The sequence below is a fragment of the Ixodes scapularis genome, unplaced genomic scaffold, assembly GCF_016920785.2.
Source record: "Ixodes scapularis isolate PalLabHiFi unplaced genomic scaffold, ASM1692078v2 PGA_scaffold2__306_contigs__length_199485367, whole genome shotgun sequence".
NCBI lineage: Eukaryota > Metazoa > Arthropoda > Arachnida > Ixodida > Ixodidae > Ixodes > Ixodes scapularis.
Window position 1 is genome coordinate 135,553,679 of NW_024609857.1, and position 22,257 is coordinate 135,575,935.

Genomic DNA, 22,257 nt, shown 5'->3' on the forward strand with positions numbered 1-22,257 from the left:
GAGGAGGAACCACTTCACAAAGATCAACTGCTTGCTGAATGCCTGCGTTTACATCACTCGATAGTCACATAAAACGGACTGGCCTATTCCTCTTTCAAAACAGTATCAGCAGGATGTTCATTCAGGAAAGCAAATGTAATGTAGGCGACATTAAAATGCAACTGAGGTAAGAGCGTCAGTTCAGGTACCCTGTGCGCAGCGTCAAGAGTTGCACGGCGATGACTCAAGGAAGAAGTTGAAGACTCAACATTGGTCGTTCGTCTAACTGGCAACGTCACTTCTTATAACTCACATGTCAAAATATACGGGAGAAGGGTCCAATATGGGTGATGATGTCAGTTGTATTTGAGAACACTATGCTGTCTCGTACACTACTAGGTGTGAGAATGGTAGGGAAGTATCGCGTCGTCAAGTTGTAGTAGAGGATTTGAAGGTATGATGACACAGAAACAATGCTGTCAAAAGATTGTATATGAGTAAATTACACTTCGTTCAGAATATAAATATTAGTCACGTGTATTTTTAGCTGAATGTTCAGTGAAATACGCCGCGGGTAGCTTATACTCACGTTATTACCACCTCTGACTCAAAGTCTCTTGAGATTTATGTTTGTCAAACAAGAACACACTAAATTAAACACCCATCGAGAAAAAAACCAAAATAAAGAAATTGTCATTAAGTTTTACATTAAAAAAAGATGTTATAATCGCTGTAGAAATTTAGTGGTCTAGAAATATTTGAAAGATTTTATTATGACCGAAGAAGCTCTCCAGTCTTCTCATTCAATTCGCAAAAGGTTCATCTCTAGCATAATGGCAGCGTCAGTAAATTACAACAAAAAACATATACACGAGTGCCAAACCACTAATTTATTGCTATGTTAGCAGCAGCCCTTCAGTACGTTAAGCCCGAAACCCTTCACCCAATGCAGATAAAAAGAATTGAAATACAATGAACACGTGAATAGTGGTGCGCCTAGCCACCATTGCGTTGTCACGGGATTCGCGCAAATCGCATCGGGTATAATCTAAGTAGTGCCATGGAGTGACCCACTCAACAACGAGATTTGTACAAGGAATATAAAAAATGCTAGAAACAATTCAAAGTACGTGTCAGTAAAACGTGCAATTTACATGGGAGATCTAAGTCTGCTATTGTCCTATTGATGCTTCTTTCCAACGGTCTCGTTTAACTAGTTCTAAAGTATTCCGCAATTCATAGCTGAAGAAACAGAAATTTCAAAGACATCGCACCACGGTATCTCGAAGCACCTTGTTTAAGCTCGTGATTATTGAAGTAGAAAGCCAAATGCAATTATTGGGTACGTGCTCTTCGTTGGGTCTTGGCTTTCTACTGTTTCATGAGCTTTGCTTTCAATTCTTTCCCTCAAAGAAGTCTACATTAAAGAATACAAACGCGCTGCTGCCGAACTTCAAATATGCAATATCAAGGATACGTAGAACATATACGTTAAGATATTTGCAGGACAGTAAGCCGAATTTTCATTAAAAGCATTTCCCTGTCCTCGTCGAAGTGTGAAGGATGCGAACGTAAATCCATTCCGCGTGAATCGAGGCCCAGCGGAACCTCGAGAAACCGATCAGTGCAAAAAGACCGCTGCCCATCTATGTTCTACCCGTCCGACGCGTTCGATCTCTGTGCGATCGAGGCCAAAGCAATATTAACATGGATGGAATGTGTGTTTGTGTGCGCGCGCGAGAAGGATAAAAGAGACGCGCCACCCGCGGAAGAAGCAGCCGCATCTCGCCCCGTCCCCCACCCACCTTCCCCCCTCAGGCTGTGAAATTGTGGAACGTGGGTCTGAGAAGTGCCGCCGTCTCCGTGACGGACACAGTCACAACACTGACGTCGTCGTCGTCGGGTCGAAGCAGTGCAGTCGAGCAATCTCCGCCCACCGAACTGTCGTCCAGACCAGCGGCACCTCGCTGCCGCTCGCCGCTAGAGTTGCCATCGTCGTCGTCGTCGCTGGCCGCCAGGCTCTCCATCTCGGTCGCCAGCGTGCTGGCCTCGCTGTCGGCCGCCACCGACGAGGCCCTCGTGTGGTCCTGTTCGACGCGGATGCACGGGGGGCAACCTCCCGTGCCGGACAGCGTCGGGTCGCTGTCCGCCGTCGCTGCTGCCGTGTGTCTGAGGGCCACCTTCCGGCGGAGCCTGGAGCCCAGGTCCGAGTTTCCCCTCTGCATTACGGTGGGGCGCTCGAAGGTCTTGGCCACGGGCGTGTTGGGCTCGCTGCACTGCTTGTCCAGCAGAGAGGCACGGGCGAGCGCGCTCTGCGGGTGTACCGAAGGCGGGGTCGTGGAAGTCGGCGCGGGAGCCGGCGGGGGCAGGGGCGGCGACGGGGCCAGGGACGGGGCCGCCGAGGGCGGAGGGGGTGGCGGAGGGTGGTGGCGCAGGTTGAGTCCCGCGGGGGGCACCGTGGGCACGGCCAACAGCCGGGCACGGTCCTCCATGTACATCTCCATCAGCTGGTCCAGCTTAGACTCGATGTCCTCCACCTGTGACCGCCGTTGGAAACTTCTCGTCAACAAGTGCCCAGTGCCGTAACCCCCCCCCCCCCCCCCCCCCCCCCAGGGACGTCTATTTGTGAAAACGAAGCTATGCAACTGGCTTATCTGGAAATTTTGGTGCCATTGTCTGTGAAGCTCTGATACATATATCAGAATAAGGAAACAATAGCTTTGCGTACTATCCCCGTCTGCCTCCAGCAAAAGTAGCTGATCTAGGGACTGTAAATATTCACAAAAAGCCGAGTAGTACATAGCAGGAATCGTTTTGTTGCAACCGAAACGATACTCGCTTTTCACCCACATGGTCGCCAACAACGTTATAAACTAAGTTTCCATGGGAGAACGGCGAAATCTCAGACATTTCCGGTTTTTGATTATATAGGAATGCCTGACAAGATTGAAGTTGGATCAGCAGAGGCTGAATAAATATTTGAGATGTTCTTGCGTCGTCATCTTGGATTTCTTTACCAATCATGAGGCGAAGGCGTCCAAGCTAGGGCATCGACAATAGCTCTCTAGCGAAACATCTACTGCAGAAGTAATCCGCAGAAAAATAGACCAAGTCCAATAAATACCCGGCGAAAACAACAAGCTGAATGCTCCCAGAAGTGGTACAGAACTCTGTATCATTCGTATACCAAGTCAAGGCGATCGTGGTTTGCGGATGGGCATTGTCCTCTTCTTACCGAAAAGCATTTTACTTGTAATATTTCTTACAGAGCTCAGAGTTTATATTTACTACTAGGTTTTCATGCACCGGTATATTACATTCCCGATCAATATGTTCTAGATTAACATTGCTTATTCTGTCGCCCTCCCTACCTTGGGTTGACTCCTCAGTCACATATTTGGTGTCAGGAAGCTATCCCTAGATTACCTTTATCCTTCGAACTTCACCTTCAAGGGCATAGTTCTTTTGTCATACCCCTAACTCGTCTCGGGTTTTACAGGTGTGCTTCGCCTCCTTCTGAGGCCGATTCATCACATCTAATATTCCCGCACACCAGACCATTTCCACATTCCAGTGGTGAATCTACACTAATTCAGCCATTATGAACTCGACATAATGCAGCTAATAATCAGAATCAGAAGTCGGGTTTCTAAACAAGGGCGTTTTAAGGTAAGATCGAACAACCATATCCGGTGACCATTTTTAATTTTGATAAAAAAAATATATTTTGCTGGCTCCATGCAAAACAAAAAAGAAAAAGAAAACCAATCTTTTGTTTTGGAAAAAAAGTTTATCTTTGCGAAAAATAAAATTGTAAGCACCCTCTCAGTCACGTGCGCGTTTTGCGCATCACGCGATGTTGGCGTTTCGGGCGGCTTCCCCAAACAAACTGTTTTGGCTACTGGTCTAGAAATATTTATTGACAAATGAGGCAAAGGAATGATCGACAAAGGTATTAGTCACCGAGTATTATGGTCGTTTTTTTCAGAGACAAATTCGCAAACACGGCACATCGCGCAATAACGCTCTGGATTGAAGATTTATTTTTCTCCGTTTATATAAAAACTAAAGTCTTCAAGCTTTGTCAGTGTGTTTCTCTCTGTATATCTTTGCATAAAATATTGTTGTTCTGGTTAGCGCGAAAAATTTACAAGTGCTCACACATTATTTTGAAAACCATTAAAAGAAAAGGCCGTCTTTAATATGTTACACTCTCCGAAACGAACGCTCATAATATGTGCTAACAGAGTCAGCAAAAACATTATCCAATATTTTGTGGCTTTGAAGTTGTACAGCGAGAAATATGGCCAAATTGACGCTAACGCAGTTGCCATCAATGAAACGTGCGCATACACGTTCTTCATAGTTTCATAATTATTAAAAAGCGTAAAAAGGCTATGGGGTGGTAAGGAAGAGACAATTTGACAGCACGGAGGTGGATGGTAGTTACATTTATGTACAACCGACCCCAAAATGGCAATGGGCCGGAGCGATCGAGAGCCGCCATTCTGTAACATGCTTCGCGCAGGGGCGGATACAAGGGGGGGGGGGGGGGAGCGATGGGGCGGCCGCCGCCCCCCCCCCCCCCCCCCCCCCAGCAAAGCTGACCCCCCTCCTTCTCACCTTCTCGGAGGGCAATTTGACATGGGTGGACCCCCCGTGCACAAGAAAGAATGGGAGAATAGTATCCTTAAAAATCCCCCCCCCCCCCCCCCCCCACCAAAACAGAGTTCTGGATCCGCCCCTGGCTTCGCGGTGTCTGTTTCAACAGCCGGCGTGTAGCGTCTCCGTCTACACGACGAAAAGGAAGGAACTGGAGCGACTTTCAAACAGATAAGCCTACAACCTTGGCGGTAACTTGATATAGGAGGTAGGGCGCAGCAGAACTTAAATCTGCGCCGCCTGTCAGCGCCAATAGTTCAGCCGCTGTGGAGAGCCGCACATAACGTAAGAAATAAAGCTATGCAAAAAAAAAGAATTCAGATTGACTGAGATTGTCTGTATTGGCGTTCTCAGGTAGGATTGAAAGACCATATCCGGTCGACATCTTTTTATTTTCGCCAAAAGATATATTCTACTTGTCGAAGGTAGAAAGTTCGTCAAGTTGGTGATTCGTATTGATTAAACGCGTTTTTAGCGTTTTTAACCAATATTTTACTTGTGCAATGGCAAGAAAATATTCGAACATTTTTTTGCGGAAAATAAAATTTATCTTGCGAAACAAAAATCATAAAATCAATGTCGGTATACGCGCACGTTTTTTCGACTGGCGTGAAACCATCCCTTCAGATATTTGTGAATGAAAAACTCTCGTCGCCTGAGGTTTAATATTTTTGTGCAGAAACTGTACATAAGATAAAAGGAGGTAAACATGCATTATCGTTTACCAAGCAATTCAGAGCTTTATAAATCCCGATTTTAAGAAACAAGAAATTTAATCTTTTTTTCTTAATTGTAACATGATTTGGGCGCATTTGTTCAATATTTGCATACATTTTTATTTAAATTAAAAACGATAACCTTTCTAGAAACATACACCGCAATGTACACAGTAAGTACCGATTTTGCAATAATTGGAAAATCAGTTTAAAATGAAGGCCATCTTGATCTGTCTTCTACTTTTCACAGATCAAGGCTCATAATTTGTTCTATTAGGCCCTTCAAGAATGCTTTGCAATATTTTTGTATTTTATAATGTTACAGAGTGCTAAAGATACAGAATTGCCGTATCGGGAGTAGGGAAAGATAGGACGTTGCCGATTTCAAACAAGGGCAAGGAGTTCCTGAAAAATAAGAATTCACACAAAAGATTCCAGGCGAGTTTGAAGCATAAGTCAACAATTTGAATACAGATTTCTCGGATCAGCGAATTACGGAACCTACCCTCTGTATGGAGGCTGGGCTGCTGACGACCAGGTTTAAATAGTGTTAAGAAAGAACACACGTTTGAAGTGGTACAAGTGAAACGAGTTTAATGAATCAAGATCCTGTGCGCATATTCGGCGCTTGTCGCGTGGATTAAATTTTACCGGACGCCGACCCGAGCTGGTCACGGCGCTCTCCTGGCACTTTGAGGAGAAACATTTTCGTCCCGTTTTACCTGTAGCGATCACTGTTCGTTTCTTCTCAGTGGCACCGCAAGCTCGCGCCCTCCACCTGCTTTTCGCAGACGAAGGAGACTTTACTTTCTAAAATTTATCTTTTCTGCGTCTACTGTTCTCACTAACAAGGCTGTGGCTGCGAAGTGTCGTACCGCGTACACTGCCACAAGTGACAAAACTGAATTCCACGCACAACAGGAACAGAGTCCCAGTTCTTTGCTTTCATATCCCTGAACGCTTTGACGTCAGCTATCGGGTGGTGGATTAGTTTCAAGTTTGGCAGTTTAGTGTTCAGTGGGGCAACCACCTTTGACGCCGACTTGATCCCAGACGTGGTGGGCCTTCGGAGGTTGTACAACGTTGCCTGGTGCTTCACATGATTCCCCATTCAATCGCAGGCACTCTTACTATGCCCAGTTGCGGAAAAAATACACTTCGCTGACGTGCACTTGTTGCTCTGCAGATCCTGTAGTTGGTAATTGTTCTTAAAGCGGCCTGCTGCACCATTACTGACGTAGGTTACATGAGCATACCCAAATTAGATTTCACGATTCTCCAAGCCGTTGTCAGATAAATTAAGTTTGAAACAATCTCATTTAATTGAGTTAGTTTTTTTTTCTTTTTTTTTCTTTTTGCAATTGCTTTTTTTTTTGCGCTGTGCTGTTAATTACGGCGGCGGATCTATTCATGCAGACAGGCGGCGCTGGGTCAGGTTCTACCGCGCCCTACCTCCTATATCATACTACCGCCAAGGATGTAGGCTGATCTGTTTGAAAAGTCGCTCCGGTTGCCTCCTTTACGTCGCGTAGACGGAGACGCTACACGCCGCTTGTTGAAACAGGCATCGCGAAGCATGTTACAGGGTGGCGGACCTCGATCGCTCCGGCCCATGGGCAGTTTTGGGTCGGTTGTACGAAAATGTATTAGGAAGTTTCCCTTCAAAACTGCCGTCCACCTCTGTGCTGTCAATTTGTCTTTTCCTGAGTACTCCGTAGCATTTTTACGCTTTTTAATAATAATAAAATTGTGAAGAACGGGTAAATGCATGCCCCATTTATGATAACCGCGTTAGCGACAATTTGGCCATACTTCTCTCTTTAAAAGTTCAAAGCCACGCAAGATGTTTTTGCAGACTCTGTTAGTAAATAATATAAACATTAATTTCGGAGAGTCTAAAGAATATTAAAGATGGCCTTTTTTTAAAATGATTTTCAAAACAAAGCATATTTGGTTAAATGTCCCCGCGTGACCAATTCTTGTAACTTTTTCCGGCTAACCAGGACAACAATTTTGAATGCAAAGATTAACTATATACAAGGCAACACACTAGCAAAGTTTGAAATCTTTAGGTTTTATATAGACAGAGAAACAATATCTTTAATCCAGAGCGTTACTGCGCAATGTGCCGTGTTTGGTATTTTGTTTGTCAAAATAACGACCCTAATACTCGTTTATTAATACTTTTTGTAAATCCGTTTCATGCCTAATTTGTCAGTAAATAATTCCAGCCCCGTAACCGGAGTACATTTTTTTTTTTTTTTTTTGAGAATCCGATCCAAGTGACATCGCGCGCTACGCACAACGCGCACGCGGCCGAGAAGGAGCTTACAAAAGTTTTTCACAAAGACAAATTTGTTTTTTACTCCCTCCCCTTCCTCTACCACCAAATATTACGTGGATGCTCCCCTCTTCTATCCCCCGGCCAGAACAGCCGCAGTCATTCATCACACGTAATCACCTATCTTTTATAATTCCCATATTAATATCAAGACTTTTACATATGTTGAAACTTTAGCTAGAGCCTAAACTATCTCAATACCCACCCAACCCACGGAGAAAATCCTCATTCGAACAGACAGTCAGGCGGTCTGTCGGGCTTTCCAAGACGTCACCCACCCCCCGAAATCTTTGATGACCTCCAAGAATTTCTGACCAACAATCCCGCCCTCGAGGAGACCCTCCAGTGGGTTCCGAGTCGCTCCGGCATTCAGGAGAATGAGGCAGCCCACGCCTTGGCCTGTGACGAGTAACCAGGACCCCTTGTGCCGGAGTGAGTCTGTATGACCCGCTGGAGGATTTGCTCTTAAAACGGGATCAACGACGAGAAGTCTTGGTTTCTTTACGCAAGTCTCGCGGAACCATTATCCCCCCCCCCCCCTCCCCACCCCTCCTTATCTAGGTTAGAAGGCGCCTTATGGCGCCAAGCTCAAACCTCTCCCCCCCCCCCCCTCCATCTCCTTCACAATTACAGGTCCCTTCCTGGGCGCCCCATTTGCCCCGATTGCGGGGGCTTCCCAAATACCCCTCATGTTCTATGGGAGTGCCCCTCCTCTCTCCCCTCACGCTCTAAAGCTCTTACACTCCTCTCCTCACAGCAACGCCCCGGGACGCTGGTGAAGTGGCTCACTCCACCGGACCCCCTTATTCTTCCGTACCAGCGGGCCCTGGTCGATCACTTCCAGGCGACAGTGAAGGGACCCGACCACCAGGTCCCTTCTTAGCGCCGGACAGGGCGTCATATTGCTAATAAAGTTTGACACACACACACCACAACAAGGATTGGTTATACCCTTCTGGGTATGGAGGAAACAAAAACATATATTTTCATCAAAATTAAAAATGATCACCGGACATGGTTGTTCGATCTCATCTGAAAACGCCCACAAGTCACTTCCAATGAGTACTTGTCCACAACGCATCAAACTGTATGATGTAGTGCAGATATGAAAGTGGAAGTGTAAATGTAATAATATATTGTGCGCTTGATACTACTCTTTTAAAGAAGGTAATGGGATGTGAAAGAGACACGGTTTAATCCGGCGTTGAATGAAGTGGTTGCACTTTATGATTTTTTTTCCTTCATCACAGTGTTTTCGCCTCCACAATGTATATTTTAAGGTAACAGTGTTCCGGGCAGATTTCTCACATTTGACTTGTATTTCAATTTGCATTAACTGTCTTCAGATGTATTTCACGAACTGGGGTGCATCCAGCATTGTTTTCGTGTCAAAAGTTCGAAGCGCCGCGAAATTCTTCACTAGTTATCATCATTATCGTTCCCTACCAGAGGGTGGATAATTTTATTTTATAAGAAAATATATGGTTTGACGTACACGCTGTGATCAATAATTAATATAGAGCTATTTTGAAGCTATAACCCTAGCAAGTGCCGCGGAATAGTAATCTTCCAGTTTTCCTTTTTTCCGTTTTTCACTGTCTGTATAACTGTGCGTCGCCTTGTCGCCTGACGGGCGCTGGGAACTCAATTGACAGCATATTTGGGCAGTAATTCTATTACAGTAATTAAATTACTGTAATTTAGTTACTTTTTATAATTTGGAATTGGAATCAAATAATTTCGGCTAAAATGAATTATAATTATAATTAAATTATTTTCTAGCGTAAGTAATTGCGAAATTTCAGTCACATTAACGATTATTTTGGCAAGACTGCTACGACAACGAAACCTCTCTGAATGCCTGAGCGCTCGCAAAAGCGGCCTAGCGCCCGGTGACACCACTCGCACGCACACGTACAAAAAAAAAAAAAAGTTTTTTTTTTTTTCTGTTTCCTCTTAGCTGTTGTTGTTGCTTATATTGCGGCCTGAAAGCCAGTCCTTTTTGGAGCCAGCCTCATCGGTAGAGCCGCATATTTAGAGAGTTTGGTCATTAATCGGTAAGATAATGGTAAAAATAAGGGGACGACATTGACCGAAAGTGCGTGAATGATCTTGGGCACGATGATTGGCAGCTCTCGTGACCAACCACTAGCCACAAACATACCCCTAGCGAAGGGAATGAGCGGAACATATACCCTCCAATCAGAGTTTCTGGGTAAGGATGTTCTCAAGTATTTTATTTCAGCACGCTAGAGTTGAAATTTGCGACTCTTCGCCAGTGAAAGGGCAACGCACGTGATGTTGTCGTCACGGCGTCATTCAGAACGCACTATATCTCTCTTTCGATTGCACTCGCGGCCGCGGCCACAAGCGAGTGGACGGTAAAAACTGCAGATTCTGCTAAGTGGGAGTTTTTATCCAAACACGGAACGAGCACTCAATAAACGCACTCAGCACCTTGCGACTCCCCGTTTCCACCAACCTTTTCCAATTATACATTCACATACTTTCAGTCTCACCCAGAAACAAGAGATGCCTGCGCCGCGCTACGCGAATCATTCAAGGTCATCCCAGCTCATTCTTTCTTCGCAAGCTCATCACGGGGGAAATATGCGACGCTGGCGGCGGCGACGCTTTCGCCACTCCGCCCCGGTTCCCGCCGGCTCCTCCCAATGACCAAACTCTCTCAATATACGGCTCTGCTCAACGGCGCCGTATGACGCGGTCTACGGAGCGAGCAGAAAACAACAGCGTAAATAATTCGAAAATATTGAAAGGAAAAAAAACAAAAAAACTGCTTCAGCTTTCAGCCGAGGTTGGAGATTTTAATTGTATATGAAGATATTTTTTGTCAGTTTATTACGTCCATCTTCCACTACTGTCGCATATTTGTATCTGTATTATTCCAAAGTTTCAGTTTTACTTCGGATATTATGTGCATAAACATTTGGAGGACTGACCTCGGACTTGTGAATATTGTCACGATTGATTCGGGAGCCCCCTTTCGGTTGTAAGATATATCCATGCCATTATAATTTCAACTCAATGTCAAAATAAATTTACAATAACATAATATTTGTAGTTGAATGTAGTCGTATTAGCGCGTGTGGATTGTAGTTTTATAATAACATTGTTAAAATATTTAGAAGTGACAAATTGTAGGATTTTTATGTGCGTGGTTAACAAAAGTGTGTCAACCCAATTTTTTCTTTGGCGATCTGACGCCTTCGAGTATATGAACTAATTTATGATTATTTATTGAAACAAACGTAGGACTTTATTGCCCCTAACTGTCAAGTTCAATCATTAATTTAATTAAATTCATAAAAGGAAAGCACAGGTTCGCTCAAAGTAAAACAGAGCACCGGAGTAGCGGCCAAACTGCATCACTGCGCTACCTATCAGCATCGGCTGGAACTGATAGACTACATCTGCACATGCGAACGTGCCTTCTGCGGGGCATCCATCTCCTTCTTCCAACTTTTTTAGTAATTCTAATTGTAATTAAACTAATTCTACAGAAATTAATTGTAATTGTAATAAAATTACACTTTGGGAGTGATTTACCCATGCCTGTATGACAGAACTAACTTGCGCAAGAGAGCCTGTGAATGCGGTCACGGGATAAATGTAAGAGGCAGATGTGAGGAGAAGTGTGCGGGAAAAACAAGTCCTTCTGTGGGTAGAAGCGGCCCAGACAAAGTCAACTATGACACTTTGGAAAGAGCACAAATCAAACATCTCGGCTGAAACGCGGCTCTATGACATCAGCTTCGGCAGACGTCTACTGTTCGAGGCTCGAATGGGGGCCTTGCGAACGCTCGACAATAGAAAGCGCTATGACCCGAAATTTGAGCCTACAGAGCGCCGCGCGTGCGGGAAGGGAGCCGAGATAGTGGAGCACCTGGTGGCATTCTGCGAGTGTCTCGTGCCACCTCTGTTGGGACATCGCCGACCCCCCGCCGGGAGGACGCTACCGGGGACACTGAGGTTACGATTAAAGTCAGATACGGGCAATGCGTTCACAAGCGGAGAAGGCGGAACGTGTGGGGAAACTCAAACATGGCCAGCTAAGCCGGGTCATCAACAGCTAGGTAGAACACATACTCGTGCATGTAGTGTGTTCCGAGGAGGAAGGCAAGACTTGAGCATTGGTGGCACAAGATATGTGACAGCAAGTGCTGATATGTGTGTGCGTGTTTCTTCTTTCCTTTAATTTTGTTTTCTAATTTTGACTAAGGCGCGAATTTTGGAGCACGCCCGAACAAATGGAGCAGTCAAAAGATCATCATCAGCAGCAGCATCATCATCGTCTGCTGCGGACGGAGCGCTAGGTGATCCACCTGTCTGTCACTATATTGGTCTCTATATCAAACCTGTTTTTAAAATACCTCAATAAATATAAACTCGCGTCATCGCCACTCAATCTGCTGTGCAAAATGGCGCGGTAATTCTTGAAAATTCGCAGTCAAGCGTTCAATATCAACGAACGAAAGGTAAGCCTCTGTTCTATCTGAATTTCTGTGTACACTTGAAAATGATAAAAATGTGGAGTAGCAAAGTATCACCATTGTCGCAGGGCAGTCAAAGCAGCTGATTTATTTCAACGATATATCTGAAATAGTTTGATATCAAAAAGAAACTGTTTTGCTCCTTTGGACTTTAGCTATTCAGATTGTTAACTTCGAGTCAAGTCAGGATGGCAATATAGCCGGATATATTTTTTATTAAATATTGCCGCGCGCACGGTCGATCAAACAACGTCTGGTCACGGAATACCATAAGATTCATGTTTATTCTGACTCGGAACGTAACTTTTATCATTTCGTTCTAATCTTGTTCTCAAAAGTGTCTGTTCATTATCACCCCGAATGCTCGACGCTCGAAACTTCTTGGTCGAATATTCTAGATGGTGACTCGCACTATATAGGGAGTGGCGCATGACCTTGACGAGTCAGTCTAGCCCTCGCTTGCTGTGACGTCGCCAAATCGCCGCCCGTTTTTCTGCTACGGCGACGCTCGTTCTTTATTTAGTTTGGCATATCTTATCCCATTAAACTGTGAGTTTGAAACGGGATTCTCGCAGCTTCCGCCGCTGTCATTCGCAACACTTCTGATGGATGTGTGGGCTAGCACCTCATGCCCCTCCCTTGTGCGCGCCCAGAGAACACCAGGAGCCGATCGGCTTCAAATCCCGGAACACTCCCTCCTGTTGAAACCGCCGAAGCCCGATCGAGCCGTCGCAAAACAAGGCAATCCTCCGGAACTCGGATTTCTACCGGACCCCCGCAGAAAGAAGTCGATGGAACCAATTAGGATTTCCAAGGGCTTGCAAACTGAAACCCTCGCCGCTGTCTCCACCGTCGGTTACCTGCCCGTCGCCCCTTGAACTCCAACGCCTGTCCAGGGCGATATTTACGAGGATGTTGAAGACTAGTTTCAGAAATACGAACGGGTGGCCCTGCATAACCAGTAAATGACGAACCACCGGCTACAGAATGTCTACTTTTTCCTCGTGAAAACCGCCCGACGGTGGTTCGAAAATCATGAAGCGTCACTTACCAACTGGGAGCCCCTCAAGGCAGAGCTGCTTCAAAGCTTCGCAAACCAGCAGCGACCGGAACGCGCCAAAAACCAACTACCGTCGAGAGATAAAGGACCAAACGAATGCATGGTGAGCTTTGTCGAGGACGTTCTTCGGATATTAAACCGCACGGATCCCCATACCGCAGAAAAAAAGAAACTGAAGATCCTTATGCGTGGCGTCAAAGAGACGCGATTCTTGGTGGCCCTGTACGAAACCGGTCTACTACCGTCGATTGTTTCATAAGGAGACAACGAACATCGAGTGGGCGGCCCGTGCCGTTCACTACCAGCGACTGCCCAACGTCGCTGTTCCAGTGCTCTGCAGCCTCGACGTCAGTTCCAGCCTTGTGGGTATCCGAGAGATTATCCGCGACGTCATCAGGCAGGAGCTGAAGGAATTGCTGCCGGCTGCCCGAACACCCCACTTCGCTCTCCATCACATAAGCAGTCCTACAGAAGAATCAACGGGCACTCCAACCAGATGCTCCGTCAGCACCACCGTGCCTGAAGAACCGCCTCTGAGCTACGCCGCCATGACCTGACGACCGCCGCCAGCAACCCGCCAGTATTATCACCCAGGCGCACACTCGACGAGAAGACCCTACGCCGCTATACGCTCGGCGCACTGAAGAACAAGCCCAGTGCGCTCGAGCCGAACCTTTGGGACTAAGGTAAATGGACGTCTTCCACGGCTGATTGAAGCCCGCTATGCTACCACTGCGCCGATTACATCTACCGCCGTTGCCCGTACCAGCCGCTGGGGCTACGCGTCTTCCAGCACGGCGACTCGCCCCACCGCTACTGTGAGCGACCTCGGGAGATAGACGGCTACCTACGACGTCCACTCATCGATGCCTGCGCCTCGATGTAGGTCCCGGTCGCCTTGACCACGACGTCTAGCTTCGCCGATGCATAGGCCAGGCTGTGTAACCTTGTCGCCCCTCGCCCCTCATCGGAAAAACTAAGCGCGGCAACCCTTGGAGCTCGATTTGCCGAACACGACCGTCGGAAAGATCCCCCAACAACGTCGGAGGGTTCCCAGTCTAGCGACGACAAGCATTGAAATGACGACTCTGGCACGGTGTCCAACAGCCTCAACGTTGTCATCAACGGCCATGACGCGTCGGCACCCTTGGACACCGGAGCAGATTACCCTGTTTTGAGTGGGAGGCTATCTGGCCGCTATCGGAAAGGCACGATGCCCTGGAACGGCTCTAAATACGCACTGCCGGAGGACACCTTATCAAGCCTGTTGGGAAGTGCACTGCTCGCGCCGAAATTTCACGGGGATACCTGTCCAGTCAAGTTCGTCGACCTTCGGGACTGTGCGAGAGTGGCCATCCTTTTCATGGACTTTCTGTGTGAAGACAGGGGCGTGATCGACCTTGGAGCAAACAGGTTTACGCTGCGAAAGCCCGTCTTACCTCCGGAGGAATTCACAACGACGCCAGCCGTCGTCCGAGTCACTGCAGATTACGTGAACCTGACGCCGCGGTCGAGTGTCCTTGCGCCCGTCGCAACTTAAGGGGTGTCCAAACAGGATACTACAAAACGCACGACTCCGACAAATCGTGAAAGTTGAAGCGGACGTTTCAGTGTTGACTATTTTTGGCAGGAGTCGTGTCGCCCGACGATCTTTGTGGTCAAGTCAACATCACGACTTTTTTCCTCGCCTTCTTCACTTTTCTTTGACAACGGTGCACCTCAGATTTCACGTCACACGCCACCTGCGTCTGGCTAACCTCGCCAACGACCTCGCGTACCTCACCTTCGTGTTGTTCCCTCTCCCGTTTTTGGGACTTGAAAAACGGTGGAGGCCTTGAGCGACTGACCGACAGCCAATAGAGCGTGTGAGTGGCTCTCCGGACTCACGTGATAAGCAGAACAAGGCCGCCGTGGAGGAAGCGAGGGGTAGATTTGACGGTGGGAAGTTTTCCCCCCGGCACATTTGACAAGGGGAAGTTTCCCGCCGGCAAAGAAAACTGGCCGGGAGCGGAGTGCCATGCGATTTGTCGGAGTCGTGTGTTTTGTAGAATCCTGTTTGGACACCCCTTGATTCGGTCGCCTGCGGGGAAGTTCTACTGGAAGGCAAGGTCCAACTGCTTCTCGGAAGAGGAATAAGCGTCACACGGGGCCTAACCAAGCAACAGGATGGGCGCACTGTGGTCCTCGTGACGAACTTTCGACAGGACGCGGAGCATCTCAAAAAACGTAAAGCTGTAGGCTAGGTCAAAAAACTCCAGGACACCGCCGAAAACGCAGCGATCTCCGATGAGCCCTCGCAATCTGAGCAGTAGAGTACACCGCCGCCACAGCTCGACGTTAACCACAAGCTCATTCACACCTAGCGATGACAGCTCAGAGACCTCTAGGTCGAATTCAGCGACTGATTTGCGACGACGTCGAAAGACCGCCAAACACCAGGTGCAAAACTTCGCATCTTTACCAACGACGCTGCGCTCCCTGTGCATCGGCCGCCGTAACGAGTACCCCTAAAGGAAAGCGAAGCCATTCATGAACAAGCGCAAGAAATGCTCAACGACGACATCATCCAGCCTCCAAGCAGCCCGTGGGCCTCTCCAAACGTACTGATGGAGAATAAATGAAAGATGTTTACAACTCTTTGTAATGCCCATTAGTGCGCAGCTCTTGAAAGGAGGAGGGGAGGTTATGCCCCTCTTCCTCCTCCGTACCCTCTCCTCCTCAACCTCTTTTCCTCCCTGCTCGTGACGTCAGTCGTGACCCTCGTGAGGTCCTTTGTGAAGGCGTCGTGAAAGTTGTGACCTTCGCTGTGAAGGTCGCGACCTTCAAAACTGACCCTCCTGACGTCACGCGTGACGTCACCTGTGACGTCATTATAGGAAACATCCCAAAAATGCAGCACGCGGCTCACGGACTGAGACTCGCGCGTTGCATTATGGGACGTTTCCCATAATGCAACGCGCGGAACGCTCGTACGTGACGTCTCGTCAGCCTCGAGACGTCACGCGTGACGTCACGTGTGGTGTCATTATGGGAAACGTCCCACAGTGCAACGCTTGTGTCGCGAGTGAGACCCGCGCGTCGCATTATGGGACGTTTCCCATAATGCAAGGGGCCGGCATGCCGACGGCGACTGCGACGCCGCTCAAGCCGTAAACGGGCGCCTAAGAGCTGAGCTCTAAAAGGACGGAACGCTTCGATTCTGTGTAGACTATCGGTGACTCTGCGCGGTGGCGAAGAAGAACATGTATCCGCTCCCCCGCATCGACAACACACTGGACCGGCTGCGCCACTCCCAATAATTCTTGTAGATGGACCTGAAGATAGGCCACTGACAGATAGAACTTGACGAACGGGACCGAAAAAAAGAGTACCTTCGTCATGCCCAATGGACGGCACGAAGTCAAGGTGATGCCCTTCAGACTGTGCATGGCGCCGGCAACTTTCAAGAGTGTCATGGACACCGTACTGGGTGGCCTCAAATGGCAGAGCTGCGTCGTTTACCTCGGCGAGGTTTTGATATTCCCAGCCAACTTCGATGAACACTTGCAACGCCTTCGGGCCGTTCTTCAAGCAGTCAGGACCGCCTGACTCACCCTCAAGCCGACGAATTGCCGTTTCGCCTACGGCGAACTGAAGTTCTTAGGCCATGCTGTGAGCAACGAAGGTGTTCGTCCTGTCTGTGAGAAGAGTCGTTCTGTAGCGGCATTTCCGCCGCCCACCAAAAAGAAAGCCGTCCAAACATTCCTGGGACTTTGCGCGTACTACAAGCGGTTCTTTCGGGATTTAACGAAGCTTTTTGTGACGCTCACGTACCTCACGAATGACGCCGTGAACTTCGAATGGGGACAAGATCATCAACAGGCATTCGACCAGCTAAAGCGACGACTCCAATCGACACCGATTCTTGGACACTTCGACTAATCAGCCGAAACATATGGAAAGCTGACAAAAACTGAGGTTGAATTCCTAAAATCCGCGATAAATTCGCCTCCCTGACTTGCCCTTCGCGTTTTTTTTTTCGTTTTTTTTTTCTATTTCCCCTTCTCTCTTCTTCTACCCCTTTCCCTCCAGGGTTTAGTTGGCTGCTCGCTGTGGGAATTTTTAATCGTCTGTTGCTAGTTGAAAGATGTGGCTGTGTTGTCCCAGTGTTAATTGTTTATTCTTTCCTCATCCATCACTGGCATATATTAGTTTAGATTTTCCCGCCGTCAAAGCAGGTAAGCCGCTCGATAATCGTCATAACAGATTACCTCACCCGCTACGCCGAAACAGAAGCACTCCCGTCGGGAACCGCGGTGGAAATAGACAAGTTCTTCGAGTCCGTCGTCGTCGGACACGGCGCTCCCCAAGTCCTGATTACGGACCGAGGCTCATCGTTCGTGGCGCAACTGACACAAGCCATACTCCGCCTTAACCACGCCGACCACCGTCCAACCACCGTCCAACCACGGCATACCACCCGCATACAAACGGACCGAAGAAGCGAGTAAACAAGAGTATTGCCAACATGATCGTGATGTACGTGGGCGTGGAACACAAGACGTGGAAGGAGCTATTGCCCTACGTCACGTTTACGTACAACTCAGTGGTTCAAGAGAGCACTGGGATTGCAGCTTTTCAGTCGGTGCACAGCGGAAAGGTGACAACTATGCTCGACGCCATGCTGACCCACGATCCGACGTACAACGGCACCGATGACGCCCAGCTGGTCGCCCAACGGGCAGAAGAGGTACGTAAGCTAGCTTACGTTTGGAGAATAACCAACAATGTGTTGATGCTGGCCGGTACAACCTTAGTCGTCGCGACGTGGAGTTCGATCCCGGCAACAAGGTGTGGCTCTGGACGCCCATTCGCCGCCGCGGCCTCAGCGAAAAACTATTAAAACATTACTTCGGACCCCACATTGTCATTCGTCGCCTTGGGGACTTGAACAACGTGGTGCTCCCAAACGAAACCCGACCATCAGGACGCCGACGACTACGAATTGAAGTCGTCCACGTCGTTCGACTGAAGCCATTCTCCGCGCGTTAGGACTGTGACGCTGCATGTTTATTTCGTCTCATCGTATTTTCTTACCAATTTTTGATTACCTTTCGAGCTGCATCGGAACGATGCGCCTTCAAAGCTTGTGGTTTGGGGGGGGGGGGGGGGGGGAGGGATAATGCCGCGCGTGGGACCGAGCAAGCAACGCTCGGTCAGGGACTTCTAGAAAATTCGTGTTTATTCTTACTGGGGATGTACCTTTTACCATTTCGTCTTACTTCCTTGTTCTCGAATGTGCCTGTTCGTTGTCAACCCAAACGTTCCGCGCTCGAACCTTCTGGACCGAATTTTTTAGATGCCGGCTCACGCTCGTCAAGGAGCTCAGCGTGAACTTCTCGAGTCAGTCTCGCTCTCGCTTACTGTTACGCCACCAAACCGTAGCCCGCTTTCCTGCTGTCTCAACGCTCGTTCTTTGTTTTGTTTTTCACGGGGAATCCATTAAACGTTGTTCAAAACGGGATATCCGCAGCTTCTTTTTCTGTCATTCGTGACAATATACGGCATGTAAACCTGACAGGCACACACAAACTCGTGTTATCTGCGCGGCTTCGGGCAGGTGCAAGGACGTGGAGTGTGAAGGAGCGTCGTTCGAATAGTTCAGAACGCCAGACCACACCGCAGGCAGCAGGACACGCGACCTAGAGACTGTCATGCTACTGGCCCGAACGCTGCGACGCATACACCTGGCCTGACCTCCGGTCCCAGCCAAGCAGCTAACCCCACTGAAGACTGGTGCGCGTGCTCTCGTAGCACATTGCAAGGCCACGGCAACGACGTCTTCCGAACACGCCACCCCCAACGCTGACGCCGATCCAACACACCACCTAAAGTCTACCGGACTACGAGCCGAGGGCACAACCTTCAGCCCGCCGGCACCTTATCACTCGAACAACCAGCACGAAACGCACCCAGAGAAAAAGAACGGTTAAGTGAGCTTGTTGAACTAACAAGTTCGTTCTCGTGATTCAATTTTGTGTGCAACTTCTCAGGGGGGTAACGTGTTTTGAATGCGTAATTTGTTGAGTATGTGTCAGAGCACGTGTATTTCGTGGGCTTCTGGTTGTAGATAGAGTGTGTTTAATTTCTCTATGTTTCAAACGGTCTCGCTCCCTTCATTTAATTATCAACATTGAACGTTTAAATTATTACACAGACACACCCACGCGCGCGTGCACACGCACATAGACGCAAACGCTTACGCACAAACACATAAAGAACCGCACACTCACGCACGCGCGCTCGCATAGGAACACTTAAAGACACATCCAAGTACACGAGCAGGACGTGCACGGGTACACACACACGAACTAGCGCGTAAACACATACAAACGTGCGCACGCCCACGTATAATCACACGCACAAACGTACATGAACACAGACAATAGCGAAGTTCCATCGAGCTTTTAAGTAAACTCTCGGAGCCATGTCTGTTTCACGAAGTAATAGCCTCGCTGTATCCAATTTCTGTCCTTAATTAAAGTTCGATGGGTCAGAACTACTTCAAAGCTGTAACCTACTGTACAGTAAAAGACATCCCACCAAAGTGGTTTTAAACACGCGCCAGATTGCGGCCGCCATTGCCGACCTTCTCTTGTCTTACCAAGATACCGATCCATTAAAACGGACGTTGACGAACCTCCACAAAAACCAATGCTGGGGAAGAGACAGTAAAATCTAAAATGGCAAAAAGCCTGGCCTGCTGTGATACCGTTGAAGTGAAGTAAATGGAATAAAAAGGAACAAAAATTCAAGGTCGGTGATGGCGGCGCTTATGTACAGCTACTTTACAGTTTCTATATGAAATCAATCTCGATTATTCTGAAGTGTATATTTACACTTCAGAACCCTCTAGGGTTCTCTTACAAGACCCTGATGTAATTCTACTCCTGATTCGAATATCTCGCCGTAATCGACCCGAATTAATTCTGGAGGCATTTGTTGCTTTTTTATGCTTTGTATGATTTGGGGCCAATTTCGCGCTGTAGTCTGTCCGCTCACTCGTGTTTTAAAATGGACAGTTGCGCCGTAATCAATTGTTCCAGCCGTTAAAGTCACAACAAAATAAAACCACAATCAGCAGTATCTTTCTTTTTTATTAAGGCACTTATTAGGAAGTAGGGCAAGGCGCTGTTAGAGCAATCGGTCGCCGGCGTCATGAATGGCTCCGACGGATACGCCGGCAGAGTCTCGACAGTAAAGCGTCGTACCAACTAAGGGTTTGTGGACTGACCTTCGTGTCAGGTGAGCAACCTTTTCGCGATTGATTAGAACAAGCAAAGCAGACGAATTTTATTTGTGCCGGAACTCCAGTCATCATGTGTGTAACCAGTCAAAAGGTTGCGAGGACTGGCTAGAGGCCTGACAAGTTTTGAACAATATTTTCCAATGATTTCCCGTTTAGGTTGAAGTAAAAATGTCCTCGTCAGTTAACGCAAATAAGTACCGGATGACGCATTGCTTCTCGTCCGACGGCGTTCTTGAGAGGCATCCAAGTGCCGTCCGAGAATGTCAAAACACAAGCCACGCTTATTGTGACCTGTGTTCTCTCGGCAGCTGCTCACCACCACTTCGTTTCATTACCAAACACGAGCGAGGAAAACAACAGGGGAGGGATGTTTTTGCTTAGCTTTTTACTTAGCTGCGCAGAGTACCACTAGCTTTGCTTCCAACGCCTCCAACTTAGCGCCAAGGCTCTAATGGCAGACGACAACGTTGGTTTTCATTTTGAGGCTAACCGTAAGCGACGGCAGGTGCAAGAAACTCATGGTGAGGGTTGTTTTAACTGCGTGGATGATAGTTTTAAAAGCTTCGTTTTTTTTTATGATTGCTGAGATTTTAATAGTCAGAAGTCTCAATCAGTAGGTTCAGCATGCGTATCACCAAACATCTGTGATCAATAAACTCTCACTTACCGCCCTTTCCACTTTGACAATTCTGGATGCGAGGCTTATTTTAGATTCATAAACGTCCTTGGCTTTGGATCCTACTTTTCCAAGAATTTGGTCGAGCCTGCAAAGAAAGAAAGCGCAGATGACGTCTAACCGGCGTACATCATTCGCGAGTTTCAGTAAACTGCATCCGTACGGCCGCTCCACTCTACGGAACGGCACAGCCGTCACGGTGCATGCGCGGCCGTGCTGAGTTTGAGCGTAGCCGGCCCTGCATGCGCTGTCGGGCATGCTTGGAGCCGTTTAGTAACTGAAAAAGATCTACTAAAACGTCCTAGTGCCAAGCTAAGATGAAGTTAGGTCCATAAAAAAGCGTGATTCACGATAGCAACCTATTCATTTATTTATTTAATTATTCGCGTCAAATGTGGATATTTATCAGCACAAGCTGTAATCGCGTCAGTAAAAAAAGTTATGTGGGTTTCACAGTGCATATGCCCGGTTAAACAGGGAAATAAAGTAGCAAAAGCGCGAATAGGCTCTCACTTTTGTGTTCTTGCTTAAGTGTAATTTTGTATAGTAAAGTTGCCTTACTCAATCGTTATTCGCTTTCATGTAGGGTTTGACTTATTGTGTAAAATAATTAAAACACAAGCGAATCCGTTAAATAGAACACACACACAAATAGACTGGAATTCTAACACCAAACATAAATAATTTAATGGCCTTCAAACAATGAGTACATTGCTGTTTGCGCAATGTGACCGATTAATAATGCTGTCTCAAAGTGACTCTTCATTTTATGCGAGAGAGTTATGTGAATTCATTAGGAGTGCATAGTATTTCTCCTTATTCTTCAAACACGCAGTGGAGCATGTCCTCCAGAAGCTCAAGTTACAGCTCATTAATTTTTTTCTGAAGTATACACTTGGTTCTGATACAACGTGTTTTTCGAAACGCTGAAAAAAAATCAAGTTGCATAGAAGCATGGTTTAGAAGAAAAATATACTCCATTGAGTGCTAAGAAAGGCTAATTATATATTTTATCGACAGTTGG

General features: G+C 47.4%; 1 protein-coding gene across 1 annotated transcript in view; it reads right to left on the reverse strand.

The window, feature by feature from the left end:
• Positions 1–1,793: 1,793 nt before the first annotated feature.
• LOC8032439 (potassium voltage-gated channel subfamily KQT member 1) overlaps positions 1,794–22,257 on the reverse strand; it is a 101,339-nt gene continuing 80,875 nt past the window's right edge. Inside the window, exons 13-16 of the mRNA XM_042291554.1 lie at positions 21,225–21,321; positions 2,076–2,516; positions 1,967–2,027; positions 1,794–1,882 (exon numbers count right to left, since the gene is read on the reverse strand). Of these exons, the coding sequence (XP_042147488.1) occupies positions 1,794–1,882; positions 1,967–2,027; positions 2,076–2,516; positions 21,225–21,321 (688 nt within the window). The remainder of the gene's footprint in view (positions 1,883–1,966; positions 2,028–2,075; positions 2,517–21,224; positions 21,322–22,257) is intronic.